The sequence below is a fragment of the Rhineura floridana genome, chromosome 4 (genome assembly GCF_030035675.1).
Source record: "Rhineura floridana isolate rRhiFlo1 chromosome 4, rRhiFlo1.hap2, whole genome shotgun sequence".
NCBI classification, from domain to species: domain Eukaryota; kingdom Metazoa; phylum Chordata; class Lepidosauria; order Squamata; family Rhineuridae; genus Rhineura; species Rhineura floridana.
In genome coordinates, this window is record NC_084483.1 from 123,287,794 (window position 1) to 123,301,851 (window position 14,058).

At 42.9% G+C, this 14,058-nt stretch overlaps 1 protein-coding gene across 2 annotated transcripts in view; it reads left to right on the forward strand.

Annotated features, from left to right (window-relative positions):
- The first annotated feature begins 1,887 nt into the window (after positions 1–1,887).
- The window catches only part of IGF2R (insulin like growth factor 2 receptor), a 111,925-nt gene continuing 99,754 nt past the window's right edge, over positions 1,888–14,058 (forward strand). The window contains exon 1 of one of the 2 annotated variants that reach the window (XM_061624292.1): positions 1,888–2,033. Coding sequence is in view for 1 of the 2 variants with exons in the window: in XM_061624291.1 (XP_061480275.1) it covers positions 6,638–6,810 (173 nt within the window). In the remaining variant the exon portion in view is untranslated. Of the gene's footprint in view, positions 2,034–6,388; positions 6,811–14,058 lie in introns of those variants that run through there. The other variant, XM_061624291.1, reaches the window with a different exon arrangement.

Below are 14,058 nucleotides of genomic sequence, written 5' to 3' on the forward strand. Positions count from 1 at the left end.
TTTTTTTTCCAGATCAGTTTCACACCCAGAATTTTGTTATATTATAGCTGTGCTCATATTATAATTAAAAGAAACAAGCAACAGCCTTCATGTCTTCCCTCACATAATTATTCCCCTAGGGTTGCCAGGTCTATGGCCTGAGACTGATCCTGTATCTTTAGGAGAAGAGAAAGTCAGCCAAGTGCAGGTGTTCTTGCAACTCTATAATGCCGGGCCTGGCAACCAAGAGGTCTTCTGTATCTTTAAAAGTTGTGCAGGGGGAAGGGAGAATTCCACCTTGTGGTTTTTCCCATTACACTGTTGCAAGAACACCTGCCCTTGGTTGACTTTCTCTTTTCCTAAAGATACAGGATCAGTCTCAGGCCAAGAACCTGGCACTCTAAATGGAACTTACTCTGAGATGTGTACAGATTTGCAGGCTAACAGTGGAATCCTAACCCTTGATCATTGCTGCTGGAGGGTGGGTGGGTGATATGTCGGAGGGTTCTGCTGACCTCTGCTGGTGTTGGTGGGGCTTCAATCCTTGAAATCCTCAGCTGCACTAGTCACTGGTGCAAAAAAAAAAAAAGTCCATCCACTCCTGCTGCCCTGGTCATTGTGAGCCAGCAGGACTTTGGATGCAGCAAGTCACTCCACCACTCCACTCTATCCCACTGCTCCTAGGAGTTAGGATTTCCTACCTGGAAGATTTCCCTATCTATTTAAAAATGTAAACATGAACATAATCCTTATCAGTGAATATGTATACCATACACAGCATGAATTGGTGACTCTGAAATAAAAGAATGTAATTTTGTTCATGTCCTTTCCTTTTCCCATACTGAGACTCACATGTGCCTGCTGTAGAATAAAAAGGTGGGGGAAACCCTGAAAAACAATGATACTGTTCACAATGTTTTCCTTTTGGAAAGGGGTTTTCCCTCTGCTCAGTGCCCACCCACCCAGTTCCTCAAGTTTCAGAATTTGTGTGTGTGTGTGTGTGTGTGTGGTTTTAAGTTTTTTCAGAATTAAAACATTTTAAAGCTAAACTATAGAGAATTAAGATCCTCCGTGGCACAGAGTGGTAAGCGGTGGCAATGCAGCCGAAGCTCTGCTCACGGCTGGAGTTCGATTCCAACGGAAGGAGGAAGTCGAATCTCCGGTAAAAGGGGTCGAGGTCCACTCAGCCTTCTACCCATCCATGGTTAGTAAAATGAGTACCCGGCATATGCTGGGGGGTAAAGAAAGGCCGGGGAAGGAACTGGCAATCCCACCCCATATATACGGTCTGCCTAGTAAACGTTGCAAGATGTCACCCTAAGAATTGGAAATTACTCACACTATAAGTGCGGGGACACCTTTACCTTTTTTTATAGAGAATGAAGTCCAGTCTTGTTCCATGATATAGGACTCATTGTATATGTATCAATCACCAATTAAATTGGGGGCTTTAAAGGGTAATATTATGTTATACCCACAATTACTACCACAGAGTCTTTCAGGACTAGAGCAGGTTAGTTACTGCCATTCTTTAAGACCTCCAGTTCTAATCAATGGTTAGTACACATAAAGTAAGGCCAATATCCTGGATTCTGACATAACAATAATGGCAGCAGTAGCATTTTTAGGGAGATGCTGGCTGCCGGCTAATCAATAAAAGGAAGGGGAGCTTGAAACATCAAACTCCCTCCCCTTAACAGCTGCCACTTGTTTTAATAGCAACACAGTAGCAATTGGGTGCATGTGTTAATTAGCTGCTACTTTTGCAGAGTAAGGCCAGCTGGACTGAGTATTCTGGGGGTGGGGGTGGGGAGAGATAAAATTCCCAGCATCTCCAGATAAGGCTGGGAGAGGTTCCTACCCTGAGACCTTGGAGAGGTGCTGTTAGTCAGTGTAGACAATGCTGAGCTAGATGGACCTGACACTTCCTGGGTTCCTAAAAGCTTCAGGCAGCAACAAATAAACATTTTGGTAGTAGTGATGGAGGTGCAAGCAGCTGGACTGTCAAGAAAACGGAAGGGAACTTAAAACATCTAACTCCCCACTCTTAACAGGTTGGCTGCTTTAAAAGGCTGTTTTAACTCTTTACACCAACCTACCAACAATTTGATGTATAGGACAATGTTACTTAGTTACTACTGTGTAGAGGCTGGCCAGCTGGATGCCATCAGCCCTGAGGGTATGTTTCAGAATGGGGAGAAAGCTGGGTAGTGGATTAACCCTGAAGGCTTTCCCCTTTGGGAGGCCCTTAGGGAAGTGGGGGCAACATTCTCTGGAAAGTGGCAAATAGATGCAGAAGAAAATCTGAGTAAGAGGCAGGGAAGTGGAGATCTCCCAGGGTAAGAGACCATGAGAGGAAAGGAAAACTGTCAGGTGAGACCTGGGAGGGTTTGTCACATGCACATGTGTGCCTGTGTAATTAAAAACTAGTTTTGCAAAAAGAGTATATGCACTTCGTACACTGTTTCTGCATTTTAGGTATGCTGATGCTATCTCCCCCCCCTTTTCATGCTGGTACTGCTGTTAAATATGTATTACATTTTATAAGTGCACCTGAGATGAGTAGATACAGGTACTAACTTGCTAGATTCTTCACAGAGGTTGATTTGTGGAATTTATAGCTGGGCTGATATTGTGAATACTTTGACTCTGCTGCTTATTATGTATAATGTAGTATGTACTACTTGGTACTGCTTATTATGAATTGTAATTATAGAAGTTTTATTTTTGTATTATATGAATATTATCCAACGAATGGACATCATGTTGTTCATTATGTTACCATGTTGAAAACTGCCCTGTGGTCTTTTGACAAAGAACGGTATATAAATATCTTAAATAAATGATGTATGTAATCCACTCTCATTTCCTGACTGGGGCTTTTGGGCAGAGCAATCCAACTCATGGGAAGCTGGTGGAAGGGGTGCAGGCAGATGAGGAGTCGGCGGGAAGCTCTGCGGAATCCATTTCCTGTTCAGGAGCCACTGGGTTGGTGGAACATTGGCTCTACCGGGAGCTGCACAAACAAAAAAGAAAAAGCCAACTTTCACGAATACCTCTACCAGCGAGTATGCACTCCCCATTGACTTCCATTAGAATTATTTTCTTAGACCTTAGAACTTTTTCTCTGCATAACTTTGGCCTGGATCGGGACCCGCAGGAGCACTCTGACCAGGAGCTGGATATTGTGCAAGTTCTCCCCCTTTGGCTCCTCCTCCAACATGTCCTCAGGACATGCCTTCTTTGGGCCTTCCGCCAGCTTCTGCTGGCACCCCTTCTGCCTGGCTGGGCTTCCCTGGTGGACCCCCAGCTGAGCTGTCAGGGTCCCAGCTCCTCCGTGGCGGAGAAGCTTCTGCCAGCAGAGCCAAGGGATCCACCATATTGCAACTCCCCACAGCCTGGGCTAAATACGAGATGGATTGCACCCTTAATTAGTAAATGAGTTATAATAAAAATCTATGGGATATAAAAAAAGTCAGGGGCCTCCAGGGGGTGGGGGGTGTTGTTTGTTGTCCATACTTGGGAGATTTCCATGCTGTTGGGACTTAAGGATGTTACCCAACTCTTTTCTGGGAACAGCATTTGACTTTCTGGCTGGTAATTACATACTTTTCATCTGTAAACGTTTACTTCAAAATAAAACCCTGACTGATGCTTGGCAGAGTGCTATAAATACATATTTTAGCAAACTCCCTTAACAAACTGGAAAATCCCATATTTTTGGAAAAGATTGCTAATTTGTTTCTGTACCAAATTTTCGGCATATTATAACTGCAGACCTGGAAAATTCTAAAATCCATCTTCCTTGGTCTGAAGTGGATATTTTGCTAGTTAAGTTCATAGGCTCCCAAAATCATGTTGACAAGAGCAGTTGGCTGAAGGATCATCCTTATAAAACGTGACCTGGGTCTTTTAAGATGAAACATCTAACTCAATCCTATGGGTTTTAACTACTTCACTTTAACTGATCATCTATATCAAAAGTCAAATCATAATTAGACAGGAAGGAATATTTTTGTACAAGCTTAGGAGGCAAGACTAGCCTATGAATTGGTATATGTTCCCTGGTCCAGCAGACTTTGAGATATGTAGCCCCTGCACTGGCATGTCAGGGAATCACTGGCTGGATGTTATGCTAGTGTACACATACCACTGACCCAACCCCACTAGAGGCAAGGTTAAAAAGGGGGACAATGGGATGGCAGGGCTGCCTGAAGGAGAAGGCAATGTGGAGGCTCATGCTGATAACATGGCACTCTTTCAGGTCTGCTGTGTGAGGAAACTCTTCCTGGCCTTTTCTACATGTGAAACCAGTGCTGAACCTGGAATCTTCTCCATGTGTAATCTGTGTCATTCCACAGGATTTATATATGGCTGGGTCTGTGGGCAGGTGAGAAACACTCTAAGAGGTGTCCTCCTCCTGTCTGCTGCTGTGGCTGAGAAGTTAGAGGTGCTGTGTGCAGTTTGGTTGTGCCACCTCCCTTTTGCCTCTGATATGAATGTTGCTGGCCAGGTATGTGAAATATAGGTTTGGACTTAGTTTTACTATTCTGATCAAGCCTGTATTGCCCATTTCCTATGGCAGTGAGCTAATGGGGTGGCTCCTGGAAGAGTGCAGTTGTGGTTTCCTTTATTACCTTGTCCCATTGTCTCTCTTTCCTTGCCTGAGAAAAGATTCATTCTCCCCCTCAGATGAGATCTGTTCCCCTAGGGGGCCTTGAACCCTTGTCTAAGAGATGCCTGGTTGTTTCTTATGCAAGTATCTGCCGAAGACAGTAGGGATGGAATGATCTTTAATTTTGGTTCTTTCAGTTTCTCATTTTCCTAATCTTAAATTTGGTTCTCCACATTTCTGCAGCAATCTGTGATTTAAAAAAAAATTGTTATGGAAATTGTTCAGCATTTTAGTGTGAATTTCTCCTAATAAATACATTTTTGTATGCAGTTTTGACCAATGTACACATTTTTGCAAGCAATTTATCCCAACATAATGCATGTTTTGTATGTTATTTTCACCAATATGTTTATTTTGTGCACACCTTCCCCTTATATATGCATTTTTGTAAACATTGGTTGGTTGGAGAACTGCATTGCAAAATTTGGATAAGTGTGAATTTTGAAGTATGGCTGTATATTGGTTCTCATATTGTTTTGGAAAGTGCAGATTTGATGTGAACTGAATTGAATTTCTCCTCCATCCCTACAAGTGAGCTATGTGGCTGTTTCATCTCTCTCCCTATATATTTGTAAGTGTGACACTTACAAAAGGGAGAGCTCTGGTGACCTTCTGGGGAAACTCTGGCAACGGTAGGTGGGGCTAGTGAGTTAAGCAAACGGGGTGGCAGCCCCTAGTTGTCCAATACAAATGATTAGTACTAACAGATAAGAAAAAATGTATTTGATAAGCAAAACATGAAATTAATTTTGAAAACAGACCCAGTAAGCTATTGAGTGGGACTCTTAGCCTTATGAGTTAAATGGTGCTTGAGTGCTAAAGGAATGTTTTCAATGGCTTTTCTGGGATATTTCTCAGACATAAGATGAGCCCTGTTGGATCAGGGCAACATCCAGGTCCAGCATCCTGTTCTCACAGTAACCAACTAGATGACTATAGGAAGCCCCAAAGCAGGCCCTAAGTACAACAGTACTCTCTCCACTTGTGATCCCCAGCATCTGCAGGGCATCTCACCATTAGACCACATTCACACCATACGTTTATTCCACTTTAGACAGTCATGGCTTCCCCCAAAGGATCCTGGTAAATGCAGGCTGAGAATTGGTAGGAGACCCCTATTCCCATCATACAGCTACAAATTCCAGGGTTGTATGGGAAGAGGGACTGACATTTAAACCACTCTGACAAGTGTAGCTCTGTGAAGAGAATAGGAGCCACCTAACAACTCTCAGCACCCTTCACAAACTACCCAGGATTCTTTGGGATAAGCCATGGCTGTTTAAAGTGGAATAAATGTATAGCATGACTGTGGCCCTAGTGAAACAAGCTATACCAAATACCAGCCACAATTTTAGTTACTCTACATACCACAGAAGAGAAATTGGGAGCAAAATTTCTAGGAGCCCTTGCCATAGCTCCCAAATAAGCTAGAAATGCCGTGCCTTTGCACTTTTGGTTGGTTCACACATGCATGTGCCTCACTGGAACGTCAACTGACAGACGACTTTCACATGTGAAAGAGCCATTGCAGACCTAACACTCGAGGTCACCTCGCAGCATATTTTCAGTGGGAATCCTTTCGCCCATTCAGTTGCGATAGGACTCAAAATGCCGACTCGTGATTTCAAAGCAAATGACATACACGCATGTGTGAACCGGGCCTCATTTAAACGCGGCTTCTTGGCTTTCCATTTTTGATCCAGCCACCTGCGGTGGAGGCAGCCGATGGAGTATCCGTCTTTCCGCCTCGCTCGCTCGCTCAGTTATCTTCTCTCCCTCCGCCTTCCCCGTCAAAGACCAGCCGCTCCTCACGCCCCGCCTCACATGATTGCCGCCACGTGACAGGCGCGGGGTGGGTCACATGAGTCGCACTGGCGTGGTGAGGCGAGAGTCACATGACCCACTTGCTAGTTCTCTCCTCTGCTCAATCATGTCAGGGGAGTAGCCTCAGCGTCGGTCGCTCTGAGACGTCCTCGCCCTATCATGAGACGCGATGCCTTCGCCCCGATTTGGGGGGCTCCCCCACTCCGGCTTCTTCCCCCCGGGGCTGTTTTCCGGCTTCCTCTGCTCCTTGTCCTTTTCATCCCGTTCCCGTGTCTGCAGGGGGGTAGCGCCGTAGCGGCCCAAGGCAGCTTCAATTACCAGCAACTGTGCAGGTGAGGGCCAGGCTGGCCTTTTTAATTCAGCGCTTTGGGGAGCTGCGCATTGGTAATAATGGATAGGAGGGCTTGGGGCTGCAGAATGAGCGGCTTGTAGAGTCTTAAAACTCCGAGTTACTTCTTGTCTTTCTGTATAATGCCTAGCACGCAATTGGAAACGCTGAATGTTAAACAGTACTGCCTAGACTTCCTCTTTAATGTATTTGTAATGGTTCCGGGACATCTCATTTATTAGCTTTTAAAGTAGTCTTCTGTCTGTTTTATCTATACCCTCCTCCTTTTTTGGCGCCTGCCATAGTTGTTATATTAAAGAAATGTGTGTTTGTGTGTCTGGCAAAAACTGCTTCCATTTTAGTTTGAACCCAGGCCTGCAGAGAACAGAACAGCTTTTAAAGAATTCACCCGTAGGTTTGTGATGTGAATAATCCTGGAATTTATTTTATCTGGCGATCTATGCAGGAAGTATGCTACCTAACTTCTGAAGTGATTTCATGCTGTCTTTCTGGAAGAGTTTGTTGAGGTGCCATCTGTTGTGATATAAAAGTACAGGACAAGAATACAGTGCCTTGGTATACTGGCCTTTCAGGGCTTTCTGTCAATTATTAGTCTCCTTTCTTAGTCATTTTTCCTCTGGATAGTAATTGGTTTTTTAACAGATGTAATGTATTGAATAAATTACACATTGTCAAAACATATTTGCGTAATATTTTCCCTAGGAGGATGTTGTTGCAAAATGAACTTAATTGCCTGGCTCAGGCTTTCCTTTATGTAAGGGGGTGTAATTAGTATTGTTGTATGGATATGTAACTTGTTTAGTGGGTTAGATCCTGTGAGATCAAAATAATTGCATATGCTTGAAAATATAATGCAAATCTAGAAAGTGGAACAGGTTTTTCCTGTTGTAACCTTAAGTAGGTGGCAGGCTAAATAGTGGTGAAAAGTAACTTATTTGGGTGATACATGATATATGGCCCAAAAGTTCAATATGTTTTGGCTTTCTGCGGGAAGGAGGTTCAGCCCACTGTCGTGTTTTATGCAAACATATCTGAATATATGCAGCTGTTTTAAATACTGATTTGGTACATCTATTTTAGTAAAACTTATACTGGCTGGTAGCAGCTCTCTAGGGTTTTGGATGGGCTTTTCTCAACTCTACCTGGGTATGCTAGGAACCTTTTGTATGCAAAGCATTTGCTGCATCATTGACGGAAGTAGCCTAGGACTCATGGATGTCTTGCATGACCATGTTGCATCTTGTTGCATGATGCAAACTGATAATAATTAGTATTTATTTAAAATTTTAACATTTATTTTGCTCCTTAAGAGTATTCAAAATGTTTCACATATATTATATCAGTCCATAGTGTGAAGGGCTTCTTTCTCTCCTAAGAGGTGAGATGTTTATTATTTATTTATTTGATTTATACCCCACCCTTCCTCCCAGCAGGAGCCCAGTACTGAGGAAAGAAAAACCCTTGGATGGGAGACCACTGCAAACTGATAAGGAGCATAGGAAGCTGCTGTCTATTGAGTCAGGCCATTCGTCCATCTACTCAGTGTTGTCCACAGCAATGGGAGGAGGCTCTCCAAGGTTTCATATGGGAAATTCTCAGCTCTATCTGAAGATGTCAGGGATTGAACCTGGGACCTCCTGCATGCGGAGCCAATGCTCTACTACTGAACTAGATCCATTTACTTCTCATGTCTGCAATAATTTATTTGCAATGATAGAAGACAAGGGTTTAGGCATGTCTTACTCAGCTGAGGTTGCTCTAGATTAGAATCTAAGAGCTGCTGCTGTATCCTATTAAGGCTGCCTCAAGCTAATGCAACTAAACTCTTTGCTTTCTTTTGTCTCATTTTTCTCTAAAACATAAGAACATAAGAAGAGCCTGCTGGATCAGGCCAGTGGCCATCTAGTCCAGCATCCTGTTCTCACAGTGGCCAACCAGGTGCCTGGGGGAAGCCCGCAAGCAGGACCCGAGTGCAAGAACACTCTCCCCTCCTGAGGCTTCCAGCAACTGGTTTTCAGAAGCATGCTGCCTCTGACTAGGGTGGCAGAGCACAGCCATCATGGCTAGTAGCCATTGATAGCCCTGTCCTCCATGAATTTGTCTAATCTTCTTTTAAAGCCATCCAAGCTGGTGGCCATTACTGCATCTTGTGGGAGCAAATTCCATAGTTTAACTATGCGCTGAGTAAAGAAGTACTTCCTTTTGTCTGTCCTGAATCTTCCAACATTCAGCTTCTTTGAATGTCCACGAGTTCTAGTATTATGAGAGAGGGAGAAGAACTTTTCTCTATCCACTTTCTCAATGCCATGCATAATTTTATACACTTCTATCATGTCTCCTCTGACCCGCCTTTTCTCTAAACTAAAAAGCCCCAAATGCTGCAACCTTTCCTCATAAGGGAGTCGCTCCATCCCCTTGATCATTCTGGTTGCCCTCTTCTGAACATTTTCCAACTCTATAATATCCTTTTTGAGATGAGGTTACCAGAACTGTACACAGTATTCCAAATGCGGCCGCACCATAGATTTATACAACGGCATTATGATATTGGCTGTTTTATTTTCAATACCTTTCCTAATTATCGCTAGCATGGAATTTGCCTTTTTCACAGCTGCCGCACACTGGGTCGACATTTTCATCGTGCTGTCCACTACAACCCCGAGGTCTCTCTCCTGGTCGGTCACCGCCAGTTCAGACCCCATGAGCGTATATGTGAAATTAAGATTTTTTGCTCCAATATGCATAATTTTACACTTGTTTATATTGAATTGCATTTGCCATTTTTCTGCCCATTCACTCAGTTTGGAGAGGTCTTTTTGGAGCTCTTCGCAATCCCTTTTTGTTTTAACAACCCTGAACAATTTAGTGTCATCAGCAAACTTGGCCACTTCACTGCTCACTCCTAATTCTAGGTCATTAATGAACAAGTTGAAAAGTACAGGTCCCAATACCGATCCTTGAGGGACTCCACTTTCTACAGCCCTCCATTGGGAGAACTGTCCGTTTATTCCTACTCTCTGCTTTTTGCTTCTTAACCAATTCCTTATCCACAAGAGGACCTCTCCTCTTATTCCATGACTGCTAAGCTTCCTCAGAAGTCTTTGGTGAGGTACCTTGTCAAACGCTTTTTGAAAGTCTAAGTACACTATGTCCACTGGATCACCTCTATCTATATGCTTGTTGACACTCTCAAAGAATTCTAATAGGTTACTGAGACAGGACTTTCCCTTGCAGAAGCCATGCTGGCTCTGCTTCAGCAAGGCTTGTTCTTCTATGTGCTTAGTTAATCTAGCTTTAATCATACTTTCTACCAGTTTTCCAGGGACAGAAGTTAAGCTAACTGGCCTGTAATTTCCGGGATCCCCTCTGGATCCCTTTTTGAAGATTGGCGTTACATTTGCCACTTTCCAGTCCTCAGGCACGGAGGAGGACTCAAGGGACAGGTTACATATTTTAGTTAGCAGATCAGCAATTTCACATTTGAGTTCTTTGAGAACTCTCGGGTGGATGCCATCCGGGCCCGGTGATTTGTCAGTTTTTATATTGTCCATTAAGCTTAGAACTTCCTCTCTCATTACCACTATTTGTCTCAGTTCCTCAGAATCCCTTCCTGCAAATGTTAGTTCAGGTTCAGGGATCTGCCCTCTATCTTCCACTGTGAAGACAGATGCAAAGAATTCATTTAGCTTCTCTGCAATCTCCTTATCGTTCTTTAGTACACCTTTGACTCCCTTATCATCCAAGGGTCCAATTGTCTCCCTAGATGGTCTCCTGCTTTGAATGTATTTATAGAATTTTTTGTTCTTGGTTTTTATGTTCTTAGCAATGTGCTCCTCAAATTCTTTTTTAGCATCCCTTATTGTCTTCTTGCATTTCTTTTGCCAGAGTTTGTGTTCTTTTTTATTTTCTTCATTCGGACAAGACTTCCATTTTTTGAAGGAAGACTTTTTGCCTCTAAGAGCTTCCTTGACTTTGCTCGTTAACCATGCTGGCATCTTCTTGGCCCTGGCGGTACCTTTTCTGATCTGCGGTATGCATTCCAGTTGAGCTTCTAATATAGTGTTTTTAAACAACTTCCAAGCATTTTCGAGTGATGTGACCCTCTGGACTTTGTTTTTCAGCTGTCTGTTCATAAGACCATACTGTATTAATTTGCTGCCAATGTGGGAAGTACAATCACTTGATTATTTGCAAGTAATTGGCTTTTCAGTGGATAGTTTGCCAGCAGCTGTAGTAAAAGAAAGTTGGAAAGGCTGACACAAAGCAAGCTCATACACTGAGATATTGTTAATGAGTCGTATTACAAAGATATTTCTCATTGGTGTGCGCTTGGTCTATAAAAAGATCCTATGTCCAGTCACTATCAACATTAGGAAGACAAAAAGACAATATTTAGCATTTAGACAGAGCTGTTACTTAAGTCATTGCTATAGTCACAGTAAATATGAAAACAGACCTCTTTGTCTTCATTTTTCTGTCTTGCTGTTCTCAAAACACAGTAGAATTTCCTTCCCTGTTACTCATAATCCTATGAATGTCTGCTCAGAGATAATTCCCACTGAGTTTAGTAGGACTTACTGTCGTGTATAGAAGGGATGAGGAACCTTTTTCAGTCTGAGAGCATCATTGCCTTGTGGGCAACCTCCTGCGGGTAGAATGCCAGTTGTGGGCAGGGCTGGAGATAAAAGTGAGTAGAGCAGCAGATGTCTTTTATTGATGTACAGTAGCATGCATTTCAGCCATACAAAAAGCCAGGGGTTTTTACACATTGCTATCTCCATCTAGGCAAGTAAGAGGTATTATCTCAATTGAAAGATGCTTTGAACTAAGTAAAAGTGCCCAAGGTGGGCTTGGAATAGGACTGGTGACAAAGGGCATTGCCTGGGGAGAGTCCTGAGAGTGCATAGAGAGAGAGCTGGAGGACCACGTTTGGCCCCCTGTTCTGATAAGAACATAAGAAGAGCCTGCTGGATCAGGCCAGTGGCCCATCTAGTCCAGCATCCTGTTCTCACAGCGGCCAACCAGGTGCCTGGGCGATGTTCCCCACTCTTAGTATGTGGGATTGTAGCTGTGACCAATTTTCTAAAATTAATGGAGTTTCACTGGCAATGGGAAGGTGAGGTTTCAGATAATTTTATTTTGTACTTTTACACCTGCCTTCCAGAAAGGTGCTGCTGCTGCTAATGCACCTTACTTTTACCTAAAGCATCTTCATAAATGTTTGCTTCCTGGACTATCTAAGACTTTTCAGACATCCCAGATACTCCTTAACCTTCCTACAGCAAGGCATCAAAACAATTAATTCTAGAAACATTGCTGCTATCCAGTTGCTAATTTCCTTCAGTAAGCTTCATTTCATGTTCAGAGGCTGCCTAAGATGACTCATTGTAGTGATTCCTACTGTTTGTCAAAGGACCTCCAGGCACACGTCCATGAAGATAATGCATAAGTGAAGTGGTTCTGTGCCAGAATCTCTGGCTATAACAGTATTACCCCATATTGCAAATGGGGGTGCAGAGAAGGAGAGACTGAAAGAGAATGATGACAGTAAAGCTACTTTTCATATAGCAGAAGTGACATTTGAACTGGAGATTGTATTCATTCTCAGCTTTGTCTTTTGGCCACTGTGTTACACTACTCTACAATCTTTTTCTTTAGTTTGATACATATTTCCAACTCAGAAGTATCTATTGGAATATTACACATAAGAGGGAAGAAGCTAGCATTACTAGTCATGTTGAATTGTAGGACTAACAATTTTGAACCAAGGCAGGATCTTACTTAGAATCTGAATGCATTTTCTTCAGGACCATGTTGGTGCAAAAGTGCATTCATATGTGCAAAAGTACATTCCAGGTTGAATAAGCACAAACAGTGGCTCATTGTGTGAATAAGGTGTGCTGTACCTGCAGGATTTTACAAAAGGGTGTTTGCTTCATTTTTTCCAATGAATGAAGCAATCCATTGTATTGGGGAAACAGTGTAGTATTGCAATGCAAGTTTGGCGCTCTCTCTCTCTCTCTCTCTCTCTCTCTGTGTGTGTGTGTGTGTGTGTGTATATATATATATATAAATAATGTATAAATCTGTTTGGTTTTACCATGTACCAGCATAAAGCAATTCAAACCTTGCAACTGTGTAATGTTGAACATGGCAGGTACATGTAATATTGTAATATAGATGGCATATGTTCATTTAAATGATTGCAAACTTACAATTGCTTACTAACTAGCGTGGAGCAGAGGTTTACTACCTAGTTGAGCCCATATTAACACCCAGGGCTGTGGAGTCGGTACGCCAGACCTTCGACTCTGACTCCTCTATTTTTCTACTGTCTGACTCCGACTCCTTCATAAATGGCAAATGTATATTAACTAGTAATAACAAATTTACTGTAGTAAAATGGTAGCACAAGGCATTTCATCACCACCACGTGAATCCAGAGCTTGGAAAAGTTACTTTTTTGAACTGCAACTCCCACGAGCCCAATCCCTGGGGCTGATGGGAGTTGTAGTTTAAAAAAGTAACTTTTCCAAGCTCTGGATTCACGTGGTGGTGATGAAATGCCTTGTGCTACCATTTTACTACAGTAAATGTGTTATTACTAGTTAATATACATTTGCCATTTATGAAGGAGTCGGAGTCGGTACATTTCTACCGACTCAGACTCCACCCAGAATTGCTCCCAACTCTGACTCCGACTCCACGACTCCAACTCCACAGCCCTGTTTAACACCAACGGGTCTCAGCCTGATGTGTGTCTTTATCAAGGCTGTTTCTTTTCAGTTAAAAAAAAGTTTGATTACATGGGCTGCATTGACTCCTTCTATCAAGTAAAAGGGATGGATATTGCCTAAGGAACACACTTTCTGAAGTAGTGATGTTCACAAAAACTCTAAATTGCTGAAACTTGGAAAAGGCAGAACTATTCTGAATTCAGCACCACTGATAGCAGTACTTAAAAATGTACTGCCTTCAAGTCGATTCCAACTTATGGCGACCCTATGAATAGGGTTTTTGTGGTAAGCAGTATCCAGAGGGGGTTTATCATTGCCTTCCTCTGAGGCTGAGAGGCAGCGATGGCCCAAGCTCACCCAGTGAGCTTCACGGCTGTCTGGGGATTCAAACTCTTGTCTCCCAGGTCCTAGTCCAACACTCTTAAATCTAACCACTATGCCACACTGGCTCTCAGCACCTTCTTAATCCCATCTACTGTGTGTCAGCTTGCAAG